Genomic DNA, 23,892 nt, shown 5'->3' on the forward strand with positions numbered 1-23,892 from the left:
GGGAACCTGTGCAGACCAGGCCAGAGTCTATGCAACACACACCTATGAGCAGTGTGAGCTCATTGCAGATAACTTGTCGAAAATTGGGTCAACGCTGGAGAACATCCGTTTACAAATTTGTGATAACCTTTCTCTCTTCGCGTACACATCTCAAATATCAAAGTAATGTATTCTACAATGACTTAATAGAATTCTTGTTACAAAGCATTTTTAAAATACTGCCATATTTTTCAACAAAACTATTGTGTATGAATTTTTCTTCCATTCTCTTTTTTACTATTAAAATTAGTTTGAACATTTATTAGATTAACCCCATTCAATTGTCTTGATTATTTTCAATATCTTTGAGAAAATAATGGATGGAACACTTTGGTTTCAGACTCCAAGTTGAGTCTTACATTCACAATCTGTACTTGTCCTGCCCAACTTTTCGTGATATGGCGAAAAACATGCCCATACCAGGTGAAACATTATGATCTAAAGATATTATATAGTATCAAACATTGGGAATAGGTAGAAAGTAGCAATGTAAAAATATTTGTTTATGTCACATTGTATTCTAGGTTCTTCTAAGTACCAGTTTACTAAGTTTCTATATCTGTTAAATCTTTTTTAGCTCGCCATGATGCTCCATTTGCTGAGCAACATGATATCCAGCGGATTAAAGATTGTATAAGTGTCCTTTTTGTATTTCACCGCAAGCCAATATTTGATACTGAGTTTGTTACAAACATAAGACAGTGGACTGTGCGTCTGGTATGTAAATAAGTTATTTCATTAATAGGACTCATAATGTTTAATGCTGGTATAGTTACTTTCTTTATTATAAGCATACAATAAGGGGCTATTAATTTTGATGACTAGATCAACTACTTCAGCCACAGCATCCTTTTTTTCTCGTCTTATCTTTCATTTATTGATGTATGTATATATATAGTATATTGTTTATTGGTAGATATCATCTCTGCTACGAGTGGCCTCCTTCTCTGATCATTTATTTGTTCTCAACCATCTTTTGCGATGCCCATCTGGTGTGGGGAAGTGGTCAGCAGAGTTGGTCCAATGCCCCAGGTTTCAAGGGAATCCAACCCAGTATCAGTCCAACTTCAGCTGTCCCATGCTGAATCATACAATCACAGCTATGGCCACAGTATTGTTACCTGTTAAGTGAGTAAATGCTTCAGTGGATAGAAGATCTGATTCTTCTTAAGTTATTATCCATTTATAACCTAAATTAGTTATTGCCATTCACAACTGCATGTTTATAATGATTTCTATTTTCCTGGGCAGAGCAAGAGAGGAATTCATGCATCAGATGCAGATGAATCTTAATGAACAAAGTGGATCAGATGACAGGGCGTGGATACTGGTTGATTCTGATGGAGAAGAGGTGATCTTATCATTCTTAAAAATTGTGTAACTCTTTGTTAGCTTTGAATGTATGTCTGTTGTCAGTGGGTTGAGATTAACAAATCTTTATTTGTTTGTTTGTATATTTAATCTTTCAGGATGAGGATCCATCAAACTCTTGGCTCTACCTTCATGAAAATGATATTGTAGCTTTCCTAAGACAGTTTCCACTGGCAGATATTTTCAGTTACATTTTATTATCTTCAATAACAGAAACAGGTCAGCACAGTTATTTATAAGTGTTTGTCCATGCTTGCTACTATTTATTATTGCATACAGGTAAACTATGTTTCTGACTACTTGCTGATTTGATAACTTTTTGCCGATCTTTTTAACCTGATATATAACAGTCTAAAACATTTAAACTGACTATAACAAACAGAACCTTTATTATTATCATAAGAATCTTTAACTCAAATGTAAAGGCATTCCAACCGTATTGGTCTGAAATAACTACACAAAGAACAGACCTTCATCAACAGATGTTTGAGAAATATCTTGAAAATACAGTGGTATGACACAGTAGAAAATACAAACTCTGGGAGATGGGCAGACAGAGGTGCAAATATAAGAAAAAAAGTGGAGATGAATTGTTCACACCCTAAGAAATGCTAACAACAGAGCTAGACAAGGACTTAGATTGGAACCCCCAGGGCATAAGACACAAAAAGGCCAAAAGAACATGACGACAGTGTACTGATGGAAGCGAAGAGGTCAGGAAAGAGCTGGGAAGATGTTAAAAGACTAGCTAGAGTCCTTTGAGAGTATCATGTTTTTACTGAGGCCCTAAGTTCCTTGAGGAACACAAAGGATGATGATCATTTTCATTAGCTTCTTTCTTGTATTTATATTTGAATATTTTCTTTTAAAATTATTTTTAAAAATACTTTTAGAAGAATAAGCTTTTATATGAATATAAAATTGGTGATGAAAAAAAAAATTTGATCTTGATGACATTGATTACTAAAAAATAAAATTAGTAGCTGCTCAAAAAGTTTAAATGTGTGTCCATTCAATGTCCAGGTGCTGTAGACTATGACATTCGTAGAAGTACAGAACCTATGATGTTACGGTTGTTTGCTTTCACCACTACACTGATTCAACTGTTAGGTACAGGTCTAGTCACTTACAGCATGGCTCGCTACCGACAACTGAACAAACGACTAGGCAGGCTCATTAGGTAATTTAGTGTCAAATAAAATGTCATCATTTTTTCTACTTCATTACTAAACCATGAGATACCACCTGTGTGGAAGTCATCTATAATTGTACCTGTGCCAAAGGTTTCCAAACCGAAGGAAATGAATGACTATAGACCTGTTTCACTTACTTCCATTGTGTCTAAATGTTTAGAAAATAAAAAATTGGTTAAAATGTTTCTTCTGAATGATCTTTGTAATAAGTTAGACCCTTTACAATTTGCTTACCAAAAAGGTAAAGGTGTAGACGATGCCATCCTAAATATTTTAAACTGTGTCTACAAACATCTGGACTTACCGAACACTTATGTAAGATTGTCCTTTGTTGATTTCTCATTAGCTTTTAACACTATACAACTTCATTTACTCATTGAAAAGATGAAAGCGTTGCAGATTAGTCCATACATAATACTATGGGCTAATGAATTTTTGACCCAGAGAGCTCAGAGGGTTAGGGTAAACAATGTTATATCTAATGAACGCATAGTTAACACAGGGGGCTGTGACATCGCCATTGTGGTTCATTTTGTACACCAATGATTTTCAATCTGATAGTTCTTGTTGCTCCTTCACAAAATTCGCTGATGATGCGGCTCTTCTTGCCCTGCTCTCAGAGAGCTCAGACGTAAATGAGTATTTCAAAGAATTAGAACACATTGAGGAATACTGTAAAGATAATTTTTTATTATTAAATGTAAAAAAAACCAAAGAAATGATAATCGATTTTCGCAGGGACAAGAAGGAAAAGGATATTGTTTCTGTAGCTGGAGAGACTATTGAAATTGTGCAAACCTTTAAATACCTTGGTACTATCCTAGACAATAAACTAAATTTTACTGCAAATACTGATTATATCAGCAAAAAAGGGCACCAAAGATTACGACTACTAAGAAAACTGTCCTCGTTTAATGTTAGCGAAAAGGCCTTGGCTATGTTTTATCACACTCACATCTGCAATATTTTCAGTTTCAATATCACTGCCTGGTATGGCAATCTGAGCATTAAAAATAGGAATAAACTTAATAGAATCCTCAATGCTGCTGGCAAAATCATTGGCAAAAAACAAACCGCATTTGGGCAGTTGTTTGAGACAAACATCTATAAAAAAGCTAACAAGATCCTCGAAATAAAGAATCACCCTTTGTGTCAGGATTTTGTGATTTTACCATCACAAAAGAGATACAAGACACCGATAGCAAAGACAAACAGACACAAACACTCTTTTGTTCCCCTGGCAATCAAATCATTAAATAAGAACAATCTGGTATAAACTTTGTCACATATAAATTATGAGTAAGTCTGGTGTGAATGTACACTTTGGTTTCTTATAGTTATAATGTTTTTTGTTTGGTGTAATGCACAAATTGTAAGACAAATTTCCTTACGGATAATAAAGATTATTATTATTATTATTATTATTTGCATTGATTCTGTATCAGAAATAATGATGTTTAAGTATTGATCTATCTGAAATTTTTTTTTTAAAATTAATCTTGACCCACATGTGAATCTAGTACTGACATATCACAGACTTAAATTTTTTTTTTTAGATATGCTTAAAATAAAAATCTATATACATATAAATTATTTAGTTATTAGAAAACATATATGCACTTTTATAGGAAGCAATTTTTTGTCTAGAGTGAAAACATTACATGACTTAAATCTTTCTTTCAATAGTCTCTCCCTACTGTAGATTTAGCCTTTTTTTATTAAGTGAAGGGGAATTTACCATAGATTAGCTCCCCAGAGATCTAAAGAATGTTCATGCTAAGTTGAATGGATTAGTCAAATGGAGTTTATTTCTATAAATAATATACAGATACCTTACAGTTGCTTTAAATGTTATCAGTTACACTATACATGTCATTGTAATCATTTTGTATATTTCAATGTATTTTGTCATAGGGGTACATTTTCATGTTGTTTTTTTTCTCTCAGACAAGCTATTTCATTTGTTTCTGACCACTGGCTGAATTTCAAAACCTATTATGGTCCATTATCTCCTGCCAGTATGCAGAATCTACAGATTGAGTTTGATCAATTGTTTATGCGAGCCACATATAGCATCTTAAAAGCTCAAAGGTATGTAGAATGTCAATTTTTTTTCTAAAAATACATATTCTTAGGGCTTTAATATATTATGGGATGTGACCAGCCTAGAAGTTTTTTTTCTAATCTTTGATTTTTTTAGGCTTCAATGAAAGTTTGACTGCTGCTCTCAAATTGGTTTGCTTGCCAAGTGAAGTCAAACATACACTTTAAAAATATTAAATCCACTAGAAGAAATATTTTATGATGATTAAAAAATTAAAAAAAATGAACAGTGATGCCTAGCTTTGCCTTGGCTTTATAATTCCAAATGTTTATGCAATTTAATGTCAGTGAAAATAGTAAATGTCATGTAATGAACACAGTTCTGAAATGTGTAATGAACACAGTTCTGAAACATATTATGAACACAGTTCTGAAACATATTATGAACACAGTTCTGAAACATATTATGAACACAGTTCTGAAACATATTATGAACACAGTTCTGAAACATATTATGAACACAGTTCTGAAACATATTATGAACACAGTTCTGAAATGTGTAATGAACACAGTTCTGAAACATATTATGAACACAGTTCTGAAACATATTATGAACACAGTTCTGAAATGTGTAATGAACACAGTTCTGAAACATATTATGAACACAGTTCTGAAACATATTATGAACACAGTTCTGAAACATATTATGAACACAGTTCTGAAACATATTATGAACACAGTTCTGAAACATATTATGAACACAGTTCTGAAATGTGTAATGAACACAGTTCTGAAACATATTATGAACACAGTTCTGAAACATATTATGAACACAGTTCTGAAATGTGTAATGAACACAGTTCTGAAACATATTATGAACACAGTTCTGAAATGTGTAATGAACACAGTTCTGAAATGTGTAATGAACACAGTTATGAAACATATTATGAACACAGTTCTGAAATGTGTAATGAACACAGTTATGAAACATATTATGAACACAGTTCTGAAATGTGTAATGAACACAGTTATGAAACATATTATGAACACAGTTCTGAAATGTGTAATGAACACAGTTCTGAAATGTGTAATGAACACAGTTATGAAACATATTATGAACACAGTTCTGAAATGTGTAATGAACACAGTTCTGAAATGTGTAATGAACACAGTTCTGAAATGTGTAATGAACACAGTTCTGAAATGTGTAATGAACACAGTTATGAAACATATTATGAACACAGTTCTGAAATGTGTAATGAACACAGTTCTGAAATGTGTAATGAACACAGTTCTGAAACATATTATGAACACAGTTATGAAATGTGTAATGAACACAGTTCTGAAACATATTATGAACACAGTTATGAAACATGTATATCACATTTTTAGTGTCTATACATGAATCCAAGCTTTTACCAGAAAATAAAATGTGACTTAAAATGTGTTGTCCCAAGTCGTTTCTGTAGAAGAATTCTGAACTCAACTGTTTTGTATACATTTGTATTTTATTTTATTGATCATACAAATAGTCTTTTTTAAAAACTTCACCATAATGGAAGCGTGGCTGAGGGATTTATAGCATAGCTTGTATGTACCAGTCTTTCTTAGCATGAGTTGAAATCCTACTTCTACCCAAACAGTTTTTTGAAACCAAATGACACTGGGCAGACAGATCAACAGACTCAAAAAGTGAAAGTATGTAATTAAAAAGAAGGGTCTGAAAGTTAAATAATACTTTTTTGACATGGCCTTGTCAGATTTCTAAAATATGTTCTACAAAAGTAGAAGCTTAGCTTAGCTTATATCTTCTTTTAATAGTTTATTTAAAATTATGTTATTTTTATCTAATCTTGTTAAATTAGAGATGCAAGACCAGCTTTGTAAGATATTTTGTCTGATAAGTACTTATATATTTGTTGGGCTGTAGTTGTTTACATTCTATATATATAACTTCAGTGTATTTTGCTTCTGGATTTTACTTTTCTGTAGACATGCCAACTTTTGTGCAACCTTTAGTTCATTTCAATTAAAATATGTGCATTGTATGCACTTGCTTGAGTGTCTAAATATTATCATGTTCAATTGTTGACTGTTTCTTTTAGAAGTGCTAAGCAATAGATACTTGTAGGGTAAATGTAAAAACAAAAGAACAACAGCAACAAATGGAATATTGAGGTGAAGTATTCAAACGTTTGTCAACAATTAAAGGGACAACTGTAACTGTTTTATTCAAGAAATATTCATTTTCCAGTGTCAGGAATTTTAAAATATTTTGATCTGTTTCTAAAAGATCTTCTAAAATTAGTGAAAGAATGTGCAAACATGATCATCTAAACAGTGTATAAAATTTTATATTCACTTTAAAAAAAAAGAATTTCCTGTAAATATCAATTAACTTTTTAAAAATAAAAATTGACTGTGTTCTTTATGTGTTCTTTGTGACAATCTGTATCTGATTATACCTCAGTTATTTATACCACAGTTATTTCTATGAAAAATCTATAGTATTATTTTTGATGGAAATTTAAATTTTAATATAAACTTATTAAATTAAATAATTAGCTCATTTCTTTTTTTTTTAATTTAGAATCTGTAAAAAGATATAAGTTGTTTTGTTTTTAAAGAAATTCTTGGCATATACAAATTAAAAATTAAAAGTAAATTGTAAATTATATAGTTATTTATTGTTGCATATTAGTTTTCACTTTGTCAACAAACACTATTAAACACCACTTCTTCAGTGTTGGAAGTTTACTACTAACATTATTACAATAATAACATAACTCTTGGACTTATGCTTCATTTCTTTATCTTTCCTTAGTTTTAGACAATTTTTAAAAATTTATTTTGACTTGCACCTCATTATAGTTATTTACAGTTTTATGATGTTCGTTAAAGTATCATATAACTCATTTATTACGAATTTTTATTGTAAGTATTGACACAATCCATGAAATTTGATGCAGAGAAAACTACAACAAAAAACTTCATGTCAAATAAATGCTTATATTGTACTTAAGTTTAATAAGAATCACAAGACAAAGGTATCAGTACATTTTGGAACTGTGCTTTTAACATTTTTAAATTTGTTTTACATAGGTTAGGCTCCTGGCAGTTTATGGCAGACATGCCCTACACTTGTGTCTCTATGGACAGTATGTGGCAGTTACTCTGGGTACTACACCAAGGGGAAGGAATCAGTGTTGATATGTTACCTCCTGTTGAAACCTGTAAAACATATTTGAAAAGTAAGTGTCATAATTTAATTGGCTCAATGATTACTTTGATTACTTATTATTTCTTTAATTGATGTATTTCACTTGATGACTCATTCATCACTGATTCTCCCAAATGAGGTGGATGAAAAAGTATGAAAATTTAGCATGTTATTACTATAGATCAATCAAGCACCTATGATTGAAGTGGCAAAGCTTTGTACCAAAGCTTTTTTTTTTTTGTGAATTTTTTTGTTTTACTGTTTTGTCCCATTATGTTGTCATAAAGCTAACATACAAATATTTAATAGCACAAAATAATAGTTCCTTCCTTTTTTTAAAGCACTGAATAACACTTTTTGGCATATACCTTAAAATATACAGACTTGTTAAAATACAATCTAATTTTTGTTTGTTTCAAGTAATAGATGGTTTTATAAACACAAATGTGTTTTTGTATTCTAAGTTTAAGTGTGATAGACAATGCTATAAGGTCTAGATCTACAGCTAAATATAAAATTGAGAAGCTAAAGAATAGTCAAAAAGTGTATTTAGCACTTTTTTTGTGGTGGATGGGTAGGTATAGCAATCAGCACTGTGTGTATATATATATATATATATTTCAGTTGTATTGACTATTCTGCGCCCCTTAGTTTAAACACTGAAAAAGCTGTGTAGTTCTGCCTGCTGGTTAGTAAATGAACTAATTTCAGTAGTACAAATAGATTTTTTAAAGATTTTTCAATGATTTTAAAATCCAATCTTAATTATAATTGTTGTAGTTCTGGGTTAAAGATTAAATATTGCATGACTACGTCTTTCCAATTTTAATGGTACCTGACTTTTATCAGCCAATCATTGTGCTGTAAATTGTTGGCTTCAGAAACCTATGCAGTCCATTCACTTCATCTGTACACTGAATGTATTTATTATTTATTGCTCTAATATTTAAATGAAGTGTTATTAACAAACATTGAAAGCAAAGGTTAAAGTATTGAAGAGATCATTGTGTTATTTAATTGTGTCTTTGAAAGTCTAAGCTGCTGACTATTCTTGATTACTGACTTTAAATATTTTGTAAAAATTTCTTGACCAGATTCTGACAGTTGGCAGCAGCTTGCTGATAATTTAATGCACATGCCGACATCAGAAGCCATTTATTTACTGACAACTTTTGCCAATATGGCAGTGTGTAGGTCTTCAGAAGAAGAAGTCTTCATTCATTTGATTACACTTGAAGTATTTGAGGTCAGTTTTAGTCTGTTTCGGCATTTTAATTAAAAAAAAAATAGATTTTTACATTGAAGATCAACCTTTATTGAAAAAAAAGATTTATAATACTGTTTAAAATACTACTCAAAATGTGTTTCTGCATTCATGTATTTCTAGATTGCCTACATTTGCAATCATACCAGAGAATTCTGCAATAAAGTTGGCAGGGAGCTGCTGTCTAGCATTATACTCACACATCCTACTGCTCTCTCCTTCCTGCTTACTAGGGTCAAAGAGGTCATGGACAAGCTTGGAAAGGTCAGTCACTCAATTGTACAGAATTGAAATTCCTCTAATGATATGGGATATTCAATCTTAGTTTGGCATTGCAAAACGAGAAGTAGGTTAACATAACCATGTATAATACATTGATACATTCTATTGAAAGAACATCAAAAAATTAAAAAAACAACACTTTTTGTACTTAAATATAAATAGGCATAATGTGTTTATAAAAATATAGGAATAAAAAAGATATGACTTATGTCTTAGCAAACTTGTTACTCTCTTTCATTTACTAAATATTTTTTTCTTTTGTTTCGTTTCTTTTGTGTCAGCAACTCTGTGTGATTTTTAAATGCAATTGTACTCTCTAGATGGCACTCTACTTATTTTCTGAGCTCCCCGTCAGCATCTGGCAACCCACAGATCCAGACATTCTAACACTGCGTCAGTGGCTCCTTAATCATGAGCTGATCTCTAATGAGAACCAGCTTGCTCAGATCATACTAGCCAAGATAAACTGGGATGTCTTTGAAGAGGTCAGAGGTTACATTTTAATATTTGAGATCATTGAAGTAATAGTTTGGATGTAACATACATTTTAACTTGAGCTGCATTCGATCCCCTTGAAATCCCATCGTTGATTATTCTACTTTTAATTCTCTTATAGAATTATTTAATAACCGTTCCTCAACATGGAGGGTGTATGTGTAGTAGTTGCATTAGATTCCTTCTTTATGCATGTTGATTGGATCTGTAAGAATACTTGGCTTATTAACAAACATCTCATGCCAATTAAAATAAAATTCAGTACTTCTCTAAACTAAAAAAAAAACATTTTTAACCTCTACAAAGTCTTTGAAATTGAAATGTTTTAACGTATGAAGATTGCAATCAGTCTTATTATGCACTTATTCAATTTTTTTTTAGAATATTAATTTTAGATTATTTTTGTTTCATATTTTATTTGTTCTCTTTTTAGACTGGGAAACTTGTTGTTGACATTCGTATCCACCGCCAGATTGCACTTTTGTTAGTGGAGGCATACTCAAAGTTCATATCTGATAAAAAAGCTGGGTTTTTTATTCTAGAAGGCATGAAATATGTAAGTTCCATCTTAAAAACTTGAATGACTAATTAATTTTATGGATATGTTAAAAAAGATTGAAGCTACAATAATCTATATCAGTTGTATAAAAACATATTTGTTCAAAGTGCATTTATAAAGCATGTGTCATGTGAGTATTGGAAACAGATTTTCTGTGCTGAATGGTTAATTGTATGATGAGTAATCAAGCACCTTATCTTTACTTACAAAAAGAAATATGACTTAGCTGTTTTTTTGTTTCTGTTGTTGTAAGTATTTATCTTTGATAGTTGAGAACTAATTTTAAATATTTGACAAGAAATGATTCATCATTCTTTAGAAAACTTTGTCATTCTTCAGATAACTTTGTCATTCTCCAGATAACTTTGTACTTCTTCAAATAACTTTGTTATTCTTCAGATAACTTTGTCATTCTCCAGATAACTTTGTACTTCTTCAAATAACTTTGTTATTCTTCAGATAACTTTGTCATTCTCCAGATAACTTTGTCATTCTTCAGATAACTTTGTCATTCTTCAGATAACTTTGTCATTCTCCAGATACCTTTGTCATTCTTCAGATACCTTTGTCATTCTTCAGATAACTTTGTACTAATTGTTGCTTTTCAGATGTCATCCTACTTGTCCTATGTGACTTCAAATCTCAGCCCAGAGCAAAAGTTTAACAACTGGGTTTGGAATGTGGCACTGAGACTGAAACTTCATCAACATTCTGTCACTCTACATTCATCTGGTGCTCTTGATTTGAACTTTAACCCTCCAACATTAGGTGGTGACACTTGGCTTACTCCCTTACACAGAGCTACTTCCAGTAAGATTCCTATTGCCTGTTTTGTGACTCTAACCATGACCAATATTGGACACAAGTAAGTCAAGATAAAGGATTATATTCTACTTTACATTTAATCATTTTTTGGGTGAATTTAACAACATGTATACAATATTTTATTTGTAAATCCACTATATCTTTTATAAAATGAAGTAAATATATATATATATATATATATATATATATATATATATATATATATATTGTTATGACCCTATTGGCGGCGCAAAAGGGTTAACTATAGGCTCAGCTGACACACACGTGAATCACTCAGGTCAGCGGGGCCATGGACAAGGGACAGTATTACGATTACACGATTACACGCAAATATGACCAATGTTATGGTCATGTGATCGAAAGCCTGCGTGTACGAGGACACAGTGTGTAGGAAAGCGGCAGTTCAAGACCGGAGAGCGTCAAGACCGGAACTGTTAGTCGGCCATGAAGTCGGTCCTGGTTGAGTCCTCAGGTGTTGATGTACAAGTCCAGAAAGAGAGACAGTAGAGTTTTGTACGGGGATGTACAGAGTTGTTGATGTGTTTGATGCCAATTGTCTAGTATTGGCTGTTATCTACTTATTCACTCATTATTAAAGTACCCGATATTGTGGAGCTCTTGTTGTCAAGTTCTTGATGTGTTGATGTGTTGTGTTGTGTTTAGCAGTGTTTACAGAGGGCCTGAGTAGGAGAGAGAATTGTAACAATATATATCTATATATCTATCTATATATATATATATATATATATTACACTTAATATATCATTTGTACTGGATAACAGATAATAACTTGGATTTTTAATCATTTGTTAAAAGTCTGATTTTGAAACATTTTTTCAGACTTTAACTTTTTAAAATTATTTCTTAAAACTGAAACAGTGAATTTCCCACTCTTAGAATTGATTGTTAGCAGAAGCTTTCGTTGACCAGAAACTTGCCTGTGAAAAATAGAGCTGCATTGGTGAACTCTATTTCATTATGGTAACTCTTTGATTAAAAAACAACAATTGTTTCAGCATCACCAACTTTATCTCAGAAGGCTTGGACTTGTTGGGTGTCCTAACTGCTAACTATCAGTACACCACTGCAGTGCATATACTGGGATGTGTAGTGCCACTGTTTACAGACAGTCAGCATTACCTGCTGGAGAATTCAAGGTAATTTTAGGAATCTCACCTAAATCTCATGATATGGTGTTTAAACACAGAGGCAGTAAGTTTTTATATGTCTGCTGCTTAACTCACAGTTTCATGACATCATATAGGTGTTTTTTGGGGGTTTTAATTATTGCTTTTTATTTCTTAATTTCTTTAGGAATTATTTTACTTTTTGTTTTCAAGCAACAATTGTTTTTCTTTTTACATTTGTGTGTCCAATATTTGTAAGTTCTTCTCATTTCTCTGCAGTTTTTGCCAGATCTTACAAACTTTACTTGGCGCAGATGAATCATTGCTCAAATCAACCAAAGCGGCCATCATGACTGTAGAGTTTCCTGGTTTAGTGACACAACAACTATCACAAATGATTCAGGTAAAATTTGTAATCTGCTAAAAATTTATTTCTAGTGGTAATTTAAAAGGAGACATGAATGTAAATTAATTTTTTAAACTTATGGAAACCATTGGATCAGTTAATTCAACATTTAAAACGCACAGTATGGATTTAAATTTAAAATACATTTAGTGTTTGTTTTTTTGGTCATTAAAATGTGTATTCTAAATTAGCTCTCAATATTGACTCAAATCTCTTGTTACCTAGGCACAGGTTACCAGCCATCTTGTACACAATAAAGCTGACCTGTATATTTTATTCTGGTTAAAGGCAATCTTTAAAGTGTGCAAATATTTCACTGACAGGTGAGAGGTTATAGTGTCTAGACTTTTTTTTTATTCCCTTTGATGGATGGATGGATAAATATTATTTTCATGGATTATTAGACTCAAGCTCATTTTCATTTTTGACTCTGTTGGTTTGTCAAGCTATTCAGTTTTTTTTGTTTTTTCTTGTTGGAAACTGACAAGTTCTTACAATTTGGTATATTCCAGGAACAGCTGTTATATTGCTGATACTTTAATAAGATGGAGTTTTGTCAAGAAGGGAGTTCTAGATCTGATAACAGACATTTTTAAAGAAAATTATAAGGTATGGCCCTAGTGCTAATTTGTGAAATGTGTTTATGTAATAAGTATGTCAGCATGAATGGCTTAATACTGTTTTTATATTCTAACAGTGATAGTTTGAGAATCATGTCAGTGATAAAATCTGTGGTCAAAATGGAGACGGATGGAAATTAAATGAATTTTTACACAGCTTATATCAACTCACTCTGTCTCTCTATGTTTGTACACGTTATTTTTCTCACACCCAATCTCATATAAGCTAAAATTTTGCGCAATTATTTCTAGTACCTGGCAAAACAAGAATTAATTTTTAAAAATTAACCAATTAGTTAATTAACTATTGGTAATTAAATATTTTGTTTGGTATCAAACAAGGGAAAGAAATTATACTTGACAGATGTGGTGGTATAAGTTGAATTAGTCCTCTTGAGGCTTGAGCCCTGAGTTCGAACTCAAGTCATACAACTTTTTTTGGGGGGGCATTTAAAAAGCAATTACGTAAAATTCACCCTGATACCCCCCTTATTCCCCCCCTCCCTTTTCCCAACTGGTCCAGACAGGTGATAGGATGGGAAGCCTGGTCGAGAGGCTAAGTAAGCTTGAACTGGTTTGGTTTGGCTACCTATGAAGGGGGCTTAAGGTTCGACACACAACTTGAGCAGAGTTGTGTTTACTGAAGACCTAATGGTAGCACAGAAAACCTTCTCTCAGATACTCCCTTCCCTGCACTGGTCCACAAATGAGATTGGATCCTAGCGCTCTGAGCATGCTATAAGCATATAAAAGCTATAATTATTATTATTATTAAACAGAAACAAAAAATTGTTACAAATATTTCGAATCGCACAGATTTATTATTGTTAGTCCAGATCTATTACATATTTAATGACATGATTGATACAATTACACTTTATATATGCTTTTTTTTTAAATATTGTCTACATAGAGTTTTGGAACCTTTTTTTTTATTGTGAGTTCCAACTCCTAAAACATATTTCTTTGTTCTTTTTTATTTCTATATTGTAAAGTATATTTTCTCAGTCTTGAGATTTTAAGATTTTAGCACTATCTCTAACTTCATATACACTTATTTTTTTTTATATAAACATTTATCAACAGAAATTTTGTGTCGCAGTGAAAAACAGGCAAGGTCTAGTGACTTCCATGTTTAGTTGGATTGCCAATGCCAACACCCTGCCAACTTTTATGGAAGGTGCCTCAATGCCAGAGTTTTCTTGGCTGGCTTACATGATCCTGAGCATAGAAGGAGAGTATGAGGTGAACACAAGTCTTTGGCAGACGCTCATCATGGAGTTACATGCCCCTAACCGTCCCACTGTGGAGAACGCATTGAAAGTAAGTTGTTCTGCTACATACTGTCAATAGTTGAACTATAGAAAATATTGAGTTTGTTATTTGCTAGTGTAGTTTTGTCCACTAATTAATAGAGAGAAAACATTTCCAGACAAAATTAATGCACAATGTTTATATCCTGAATTATGTTTTAAATATTGTATAGTTTGATTTTCTTTTCTAGGCTGCAGTCTTGAGGCTTCAGCTTGACCAGTCACCGTCAGTGGCTAGACTGACAATCTACAGATGGGCTCATCAAGCCCTAGACACTCCACCTGACCATCCTTTACTTCCCATTATGTGGCAGAGATTTTTTGCTCTTTTCCTGGGACGCCAAGTGTTTGAGTCAAAGTAGGCTCCTATTATTTACTTGAGTCAAAGTAGGCTCCTATTATTTACTTGAGTCAAAGTAGGCTCCTATTATTGACTTGAATCAAAGTAGGCTCCTATTATTGACTTGAGTCAAAGTAGGCTCCTAGTATTTACTTGAGTCAAAGTAGGCTCCTAGTATTGACTTGAATCAAAGTAGGCTCCTATTATTGACTTGAGTCAAAGTAGGCTCCTAGTATTTACTTGAGTCAAAGTAGGCTCCTAGTATTGACTTGAGTCAAAGTAGGCTCCTAGTATTGACTTGAGTCAAAGTAGGCTCCTAGTATTGACTTGAGTCAAAGTAGGCTCCTAGTATTGACTTGAGTCAAAGTAGGCTCAGTAGGCTCCTAGTATTGACTTGAGTCAAAGTAGGCTCCTAGTATTGACTTGAGTCCTAGTATTGACTTGAGTCAAAGTAGGCTCCTATTATTAACTTGAGTCAAAGTAGGCTCATATTATTTACTTGAGTCAAAGTAGGTTCATATTATTAACTTGAGTCAAAGTAGGCTCATATTATTTACTTGAGTCAAAGTAGGTTCATATTATTAACTTGAAAATCTCATTGAAAAATTAGTTTGTAAATATCATCATTTAATTACTCTGTTGTATTTGCTATGTAGCCATCAATTTAGTTTGGAATTTCTATACTTATAAATTTGATTCAAGGGTTGGAGGGTTATGTTTGATATGTATATACATATATCAAAGCCTAATCTTTCAGCATTCATTGACATTTAATTTTATGTTATCAACTTCCAAGATCATTAGTTGACATTAAATCAGTTGGGTGTTATTTCTTTTTATCATTGTCCTTATGTACTGTATAGGTTATATAAAAACACTGCACTTTAATTGGTCAGATGTTTTCTTTTTAGACACATCCATCTCTCATAAACTGTAATTGATTTGTTGACTTCATATTTGAAGCAATATTTACATGAGTTGAATTTGTTTGTTAAATGTTGATATGATGGTTCATGTTGTATGTATTCCAGTATTTCTCAGAGAGCCAGTGTTGGGGAACGTTTCTTTAGCAATACCTTTTACAACAGCTTGCTGAAGAAGATGAGGAAGTGTTTGTCTGACACGTCTGCCTTCCATCTCAACTACGACCCAGCAGCTGATGCTTCCAAGAGAAAGAAGAGCAGTCATTCTAGTTACACTACTCCACCTTCCTCTCCAAGGACACCTGTTGATTGTGATGTATTTGATGGCACTGCTGCCAGTGCCCCTAGTCAAGATGAAAGTTTTGAGTATACAAGCTCTAAGGAGTTTCATGTCATGTTGGCCAGGTACTTTACAAAAAAAAAGATCTCAATCTCTAATCACATTTGATCAATCTTTAATTATTCTAAAGCTTAATTTTTAGTATTGTCTAAACCTTGGGATTTTGGTTAATGATAAGATTTAATCAGAATTTATAAATTTTCTTTTTATGTTGTCAAACATAATGACTGAATAGTTAAAATGTTTTACTTCTGAACAGATAAACTCAATTTCTCAAAACCAATTAGGGCATTCTATTTAAATGTTCATGACTAGATTAAACTTCTTGCTCTTGCTGTGGTAACACCAAAAAGTACTTCAAAGAATAATAAATTAGAATAATGAATCAAGAGCTCAGCCACTAATAGTGATGTATCATTTTCAATATTTGAGAAATTGTAAGAACTTTAAAAACATCTCCTTTCTCTTCTGATGAATGGCCAGGTTATACCAGATGTACAAGCTGTGGCTGGAAGAACCTAGACTCCATGATGGAAACTTATACCTTCCTGCACTACCACCACAGTATGAGTCAGCCAGACTAAACCAAGTATTTCAAGGCTTTATGGTGAGTAAGATCAGGAATGGGAACACTTTTTCAAAAAAGTTATTCCCTACATAAATTGTTACTTAAAATTGTTTAAGACTTTATCAGAATTTCATTTTTTGTGTCTGTCATCAGACTTCAAGTTATTGTTTAGAAAGAAATAAACAATCAACAAATCAGACTTTTTATTTTCTAAAATGATTGCATTAGTGTTTTTTCTTTATTTTATTACTTTTCTACAATGATTCAGATTGAATTAATGATTATTATTTTCTTGTTTGTTAAAGGAAGATGTTTTAATCTTTGTAATAACTTTTGTAAAATCTATCGTATGTCAGTCATATGTTTAACTTACTGTTGTCATTATCAAAATTTATATTGTAGACACCATGGCTGGAGTTTGTGGACTTGGAAGGTATTCAATACAACCTGAGCTGTATGGCTTCTGACTGGAAGAAACATTTAACATCTGCCAAAGCACATTTGCCCAAAACACACATGCTTTCTTCCAATGAACCTAAAAATGGTGAATTTGACAAAATATAGTTGCAAAATATTGTTAGGCATTTTTACTTAACAAAGCAATTTATAACATACTGTCTCTTACAATCTATAACATACTGTCCTTTACAATCTATAACATACTGTCTCTTACAATCTATAACACACTGTGTCTTACAATCTATAACATTCTGTCTCTTACAATCTATAACATACTGTCTCTTACAATCTATAACATACTGTGTCTTACAATCTATAACATACTGTCTCTTACAATCTATAACATACTGTCTCTTACAATCTATAACATACTGTGTCTTACAATCTATAACATACTGTGTCTTACAATCTATAACATACTGTCTCTTACAATCTATAACACACTATGTCTTACAATCTATAACATACTGTCTCTTACAATCTATAACATACTGTGTCTTACAATCTATAACATACTGTCCTTAATTAAATTTGGTAACATCCATTTTTTTCCACTTTGTTTCCAGCTACAGAAAGAATTTTGAGAAGGCTGAGAAGGTTTGATCCTCCTAAAGATCCACCACCTGTACCTACTATACAAAGTGCTGTCCCTTTAATAAACCCAACTCTTGTTGATGATAAAACTTCTTTTATCACCATGGTTCAGGCAGACCAGCAAGTGTTCATATTTTTTACAAAGTGAGTCTTAGAGTTGAAAATAATATTTACTTTTAAAACTATTTTATTTTGAACATAATTTTAAATATGTTAAATAAAAAAAAAAAAAACTCTCACTAATAAATTATTTAGTAGTTGTGGTTTTATGATGTCAAACAACTGCAAGCTATTGGCTGCCTATGGTATGTGCTCTGGACTGTCATCTCCATGATCCCAGGTTCTAATCCTGTCCTCCACTATCCCCTTCAGTCCTGCGGAAGGTTTCATCTAGGAGGAAATAATCCTCAATTCTGAAGGAATGTAAAACAAATAAACTAAACAACAAGAATGGAATGGAAATAATTTTGTTCCCATGTTAACACCAGAAAGAAAGAAAAAAAAAATTTCCTGTTTAAGAACTTCAATTCCATATAATTATATTTACCTTATAAGGTGGCAGTGACTAGCAGTAATGAGCCAGCAATGACTAACACTTGACCACTCTGTCTCATAGAATATTGATTAGTCACTTGAAACAGATGAAAGCTGACAATACTTCTATTCAGTAATGAACATTGTTTGTTTTTTTACCAAAACTTAACTATTTTCTATGTACAGCTCTAAAGATCTCTACTTTCAAAATATTCCCCTCTAGGGATTTCTCTGATCGTCATGCCCATCACTGTGCCTTGGATTTCAACTACCTTGAACTGTTGCCAAATTTATATTCCAACATTAAAAAAACTGTAAGCATCTGTTATGGAGCAAAACAAATGTGTAATTGTGCTTCCGTTTTATATTTCTTTTGTTTTGCATTTCTTCTGTTTTGTACTGGCTGCAGTCTTTTTGTTTTGGCACCTCATTTTTGTTTTGTTTTGTATTTTTCATTTTGTATTTTTTCTACTGTTTTATATTACTGTATTTTCTCTTGGTTCTGTAATCTGTCTCTATACTGTCCTATAATAATGGAGTATTAGAAATCCTAGTCCTAGTGAATGTTTTGTTGTATGTGTGTATATAGGTTTAACTGTGTATAGAGTATTACTGTAAAGACAATTCAAAACAATCTTAGGTATTGTATTTTTTTTTGGTAACCTTTGTTTTTTTTTAACCCATGAAAAATGTTCTAATCTTAAGTTAGCATTGCTTTAACATTAAAAGGACAAAAAAACTAAAAGTTTACTTATGAAAAGATCTAATTGTGTAAAAACAAAATGTACATTTCTTTCCACATTCCAGACAACTGTGCTAGCTGAGTGTAAAAGTAAAGTGAATCCTCTACACAAGTGTTCTAATCCTGCTATCATTCCAATCTCAGTGAGTTCCCTTGTCTTTTAATACAGTAGTTTAATGCCGCTAATATGTTACTGTGTTCTAATGGCCATTAAAAATGATTCATTAGATTGAAGTGAAACACTTGAATGAGATGGTGCAGAGACGTCTGGAGGAGAACAGAGCAGAGTATCAACAAGTTTTGATTCAATCCTTCCTCCCCCCTGCCCCAAATGTTTGTATTGCTGCTGTCCACACAGAGAATGCCATCACGTAAGTTACAGATTTGTTTGTTTTGGAAGTCCAAGTTTCCACTTGTGTTTAACACAGTTTGAGTTCGGGCTTATGAGGATCAAATACTCTCTGTTAAAAGCCCTGGATAACAACCCTGTGATTATGTGTAATTTGTTGTTATTAAGATACTGTAACTGACAAAATGCCTGGTGACTATTTACACATCGTCATGTAACAATACATGTCAACATTTTTTCCAGAATGTAGACAGTATGTTAGTTTTCCTTTTTATTCCAGAAGTTACTATAAGAAAAAAAATGCCCAAGGGAAATAGTTTTTTTATTAGTGATGCAATAACTGCAATTCATCATATACTAGAAGTTGGTTATGTCAGAACATAGAAGGGGAAAAAATTATAAACTGAGGGTTCCAGTGGCATAGCTAGGGATTTGGGGGCCAGGAGGCTTGACCTCTTTAGAGGCCCCTGCATTTTGACATTCGACATCATGACATGAGATAATAGTGTAATATTTAATGTAAAAACATTTCGGGCACTCATTGGGGGGTCCCCACATGTGGGGGGATTTTCAAATTTGAACCCCTCTCCCCCCCCCCTCCAGTTTGCCACTGCAGGGTTCATAAGTTCTGTGCTTGATGTTGAATCAATTTCTGTTATTTTGTTATTCAAATAAAACTATATTGTATATTCTTACTGGGAATATTGTGAGTGCTTTTTCATTTTGTCATTATGAAAGAATTCAATTTCTTAAAGAGGATTTTGTTGGTTCTTCACCAAATGTTCCTGATTACAGGCTAGGGAATAGTGTCATCAGGCTAAACATTTCAGAATCTTACTAATCAAATACAGTACCACAAGCTTGTAGTGTCATTACTGTGTACAAAATATTTACATTTTTACTTTATTGAATAATCCACCACCAAAAAAACACAACATGTTGGCCAGTAAGTTGATGCTTGAAATTGTTCTAAGTAAGACTCACGACTTGATATCTGTATTTCACATCAGTTTGTATCATTTATTTGTTCAACATAGTTACACAATTTAAATAAAGTCTAAGTGTTTTTTGTTTTTACTTTCTCACAATCATTTTCTTTTCATTGTCAGCTGTTACAAGATGATATTAAGAAATATTTTTTTTTCAGAATGCTAATTAAACAAAATCAAGCTTGTACTGACGAAGCTCGTCTTCAAAATTTAAATGCCATTGGTTGCAGTATTTTTTATTCCATGGTCAACTCTGTTTGTGACCAGACAGACTTCTACCCTCCTGCCAGACAATTTTTTGCTTCCTGTATTGAAGTCTTGGGCAGAGTTACGTTTTTTTTTTCTTATAATGAATAGCTTTTATAACTGAATAAGACTAAGCTATTATAACTGATATGAGACTAATTTTATGTTAGAAATAAAATGTAACGTAATAGTGGTCATAATTGATGTTTGATATGAAAGTTTTATTATTTAAAAGAATTAGAACTTTAGAAGAAAAATGTGGATATTTTTTTTTTATTATAATCTAGCTCTATTGATTAAAAAAAATAATTTTTGTTATAATGACAAGACATAAGGCTGACAAATCTCTTTGCTTGTAATTAATTCTAAACTAAATGCAGAACTTAATAAAGAATATTTAAAGAATAAACTAAACAGATTTGTATGAAAAGCATAAATGAAAAATAAATTGTGTATGAGACAGTTTTCTTAGTAATCATAATCTTTGCTGCCCTTTTTTGCTGATATAATCAGTATTTGCAGTAAAATTTAGTTTATTGTCTAGGATAGTACTCTTTTGTTCCCCTGGCAATCAAATCATTAAATAAGAACAATCTGATATAAACTTTGTCACATGTAAATTATGAGTGAGTCTGGTGTGAATGTACACTTTGGTTTCTTATATTTATAATGTTTTTTGTTTGGTGTAATGCACAAATTGTAAGACAAATTTCCATACGGGCAATAAAGATTATTATTATTATTATTATACACCTGAAAATATTTTATTGCAAAAAACATTAAATATATGATAAACAAAAATGCTTGTACAATAAGCAAACATAAATGGTGTTTCAATAATAAACATTCTATAAAAAAAACTCTGGTACATAGAAAAGATATTAATATATCTATGATAAACAATCTATAAACTTTTGGTACATATTAAATATAATTCAGTTTTACTTTGTGATAAACTAGTTTTTTATTCCATTTTTAGGAGTTTATCAGTCGTGACCAAAATCAAACTCACATTGTGCTCCAGTTGTGCCTTGAAAAGCCGTCAGTGTCTGGACTGGTCTCCCCTCACTTTATACCCAACAATTGTCCTGAAAGTTTATTAGATATGTATCAACAGCTTCTGCAAGTCTTGCAGTCACAAAACTTGGACTTGGTGTTTGCTCTTCTCACTAAGGTAAGTGTGTACCAATAGCAAGTTTCACTAAGGTCATTGTGTACCAATAGCAATTCTCATTAAAGTAAGTGTGTACCAATAGCAAGTTTCACTAAGGTCATTGTGTACCAATAGCAATTCTCACTAAAGTAAGTGTGTACCAATAGCAAGTTTCACTAAGGTCATTGTGTACCAATAGCAATTCTCACTAAAGTAAGTGTGTACCAATAGCAAGTTTCACTAAGGTCATTGTGTACCAATAGCAATTCTCACTAAAGTAAGTGTGTACCAATAGCAAGTCTCAATAAGGTCATTGTGTACCAATAGCAATTCTCACTAAAGTAAGTGTGTACCAATAGCAAGTCTCAATAAGGTCATTGTGTACCAATAGCAATTCTCACTAAAGTAAGTGTGTACCAATAGCAAGTCTCAATAAGGTCATTGTGTACCAATAGCAATTCTCACTAAAGTAAGTGTGTACCAATAGCAAGTCTCAATAAGGTCATTGTGTACCAATAGCAATTCTCACTAAAGTAAGTGTGTACCAATAGCAAGTCTCACTAAAGTAAGTGTGTACCAATAGCAAGTCTCACCAAGATATTTGTGTACCAATAGCAAGTCTCACCAAGATATTTGTGTACCAATAGCAAGTCTCACCAAGATATTTGTGTACCAATAGCAAGTCTCATCAAGATATTTGTATACCAATAGCAAATCTCACTAAGGTAATTGTGTACCAATAGCAAGTCTCACCAAGATATTTGTGTACCAATAGCAAATCTCACTAAGGTAATTGTGTACCAATAGCAAGTCTCACCAAGATATTTGTGTACCAATAGCAAATCTCACTAAGGTAATTGTGTACCAATAGCAAGTCTCACCAAGATATTTGTGTACCAACAGCACTTCTCAAATATTAATGTACAAATAAAGCAATATTTTGGCCTGGCACTGCAACTAAATCAAAGTTTCCAAGTAAAGTCAAGCTGTATATATATTCAGAGTCACAAAAACCTAGACAAGAATTAGAAAATTTTCTGTGATAATTTATTTCTTTTTTGTCCCCAAAGAAAACACACTCTGTATTTTGTCTCTTTAGTTCAACATACAACAATGGTTGAAAGAAAGTTCTCCAAGTGAAATTTCTAGAAAGAGATTTATTGAGGTCTTAGGTTCAGCCATGATGTCATGTGGAGCTGAGTTGAATGCCAAAACAAAACTGGTCTTTGGGGTAAATTTGTAGTTTTCTTTTTTTTACTTCAAATTCAATGTAGATTTTTAAAATGAAACTATTCATAGATTCAATTTTTTTTTTTTGAACTAACAATTTAGAAGAAATTTGGCTCATTATTCAATTTTTTAAAATGAATTATTTTGAATGATTCTTAATTTGCTTCTCAGATGTATTTATCTCATCTTGCTGCAACCATTGAGAGTAACTTCCCCTCAAATCTCTATTTTGCATTTAACATGATCCTACAAGGTATGATTGCAAATGAATTACACAAAATACTTTCAAAACCTTTTTTTTTTAAAAACAAAAATAACCTTTTTTTGTTTGTCAACATGAAAAATGTTTATACTTACCTACCTCTAAATACGCCATTCACAGGCTCAGCAACAGAACAACTCAACTCTAAAGTCTGGGAAACTTTGCTCAAGTCTTGTTTTACTGATCAGCTGCTGGTTACTGAGTCAGTGACCAACTCTCAAACATTTGACCCTTCTGTTGTGAAAGCTTGTGTTGATTCAACTCTATCAACCATTCAGGTTGGTTTTTTAAAAAAAAGGTACCTCTTTCCAACCTAGCAATTTATGAGGGCAGATCTGTTTCTATGGCTGATGGTTACCAGCACAACCACCAGCTGTCTTTAGGTCTCCAATGTATGTAGAATTGG

At 32.3% G+C, this 23,892-nt stretch overlaps 1 protein-coding gene across 2 annotated transcripts in view; it reads left to right on the forward strand.

The window, feature by feature from the left end:
- Positions 1 to 23,892, forward strand: part of LOC106051703 (ectopic P granules protein 5 homolog) — a 47,378-nt gene that overhangs the window by 6,606 nt on the left and 16,880 nt on the right. The window contains exons 4-36 of one of the 2 annotated variants that reach the window (XM_056027040.1): positions 2 to 162; positions 380 to 462; positions 617 to 756; positions 956 to 1,167; positions 1,291 to 1,390; positions 1,509 to 1,629; positions 2,434 to 2,590; positions 4,551 to 4,694; positions 6,512 to 6,529; positions 7,749 to 7,897; positions 8,961 to 9,112; positions 9,254 to 9,394; positions 9,733 to 9,897; positions 10,341 to 10,463; positions 11,075 to 11,331; positions 12,308 to 12,448; positions 12,698 to 12,821; positions 13,050 to 13,147; positions 13,337 to 13,433; positions 14,531 to 14,767; positions 14,949 to 15,115; positions 16,129 to 16,425; positions 16,844 to 16,967; positions 17,331 to 17,472; positions 17,954 to 18,125; positions 18,739 to 18,829; positions 19,323 to 19,400; positions 19,486 to 19,628; positions 20,754 to 20,922; positions 21,821 to 22,015; positions 23,094 to 23,225; positions 23,396 to 23,477; positions 23,607 to 23,764. In XM_056027040.1, the coding sequence (XP_055883015.1) occupies positions 2 to 162; positions 380 to 462; positions 617 to 756; positions 956 to 1,167; positions 1,291 to 1,390; positions 1,509 to 1,629; positions 2,434 to 2,590; positions 4,551 to 4,694; positions 6,512 to 6,529; positions 7,749 to 7,897; positions 8,961 to 9,112; positions 9,254 to 9,394; positions 9,733 to 9,897; positions 10,341 to 10,463; positions 11,075 to 11,331; positions 12,308 to 12,448; positions 12,698 to 12,821; positions 13,050 to 13,147; positions 13,337 to 13,433; positions 14,531 to 14,767; positions 14,949 to 15,115; positions 16,129 to 16,425; positions 16,844 to 16,967; positions 17,331 to 17,472; positions 17,954 to 18,125; positions 18,739 to 18,829; positions 19,323 to 19,400; positions 19,486 to 19,628; positions 20,754 to 20,922; positions 21,821 to 22,015; positions 23,094 to 23,225; positions 23,396 to 23,477; positions 23,607 to 23,764 (4,770 nt within the window). The remainder of the gene's footprint in view (position 1; positions 163 to 379; positions 463 to 616; positions 757 to 955; positions 1,168 to 1,290; positions 1,391 to 1,508; positions 1,630 to 2,433; positions 2,591 to 4,550; positions 4,695 to 6,511; positions 6,530 to 7,748; positions 7,898 to 8,960; positions 9,113 to 9,253; positions 9,395 to 9,732; positions 9,898 to 10,340; positions 10,464 to 11,074; positions 11,332 to 12,307; positions 12,449 to 12,697; positions 12,822 to 13,049; positions 13,148 to 13,336; positions 13,434 to 14,530; positions 14,768 to 14,948; positions 15,116 to 16,128; positions 16,426 to 16,843; positions 16,968 to 17,330; positions 17,473 to 17,953; positions 18,126 to 18,738; positions 18,830 to 19,322; positions 19,401 to 19,485; positions 19,629 to 20,753; positions 20,923 to 21,820; positions 22,016 to 23,093; positions 23,226 to 23,395; positions 23,478 to 23,606; positions 23,765 to 23,892) is intronic. The other variant, XM_056027041.1, reaches the window with a different exon arrangement.

The sequence above is a fragment of the Biomphalaria glabrata genome, chromosome 4, assembly GCF_947242115.1.
Source record: "Biomphalaria glabrata chromosome 4, xgBioGlab47.1, whole genome shotgun sequence".
Lineage (NCBI taxonomy): Eukaryota > Metazoa > Mollusca > Gastropoda > Planorbidae > Biomphalaria > Biomphalaria glabrata.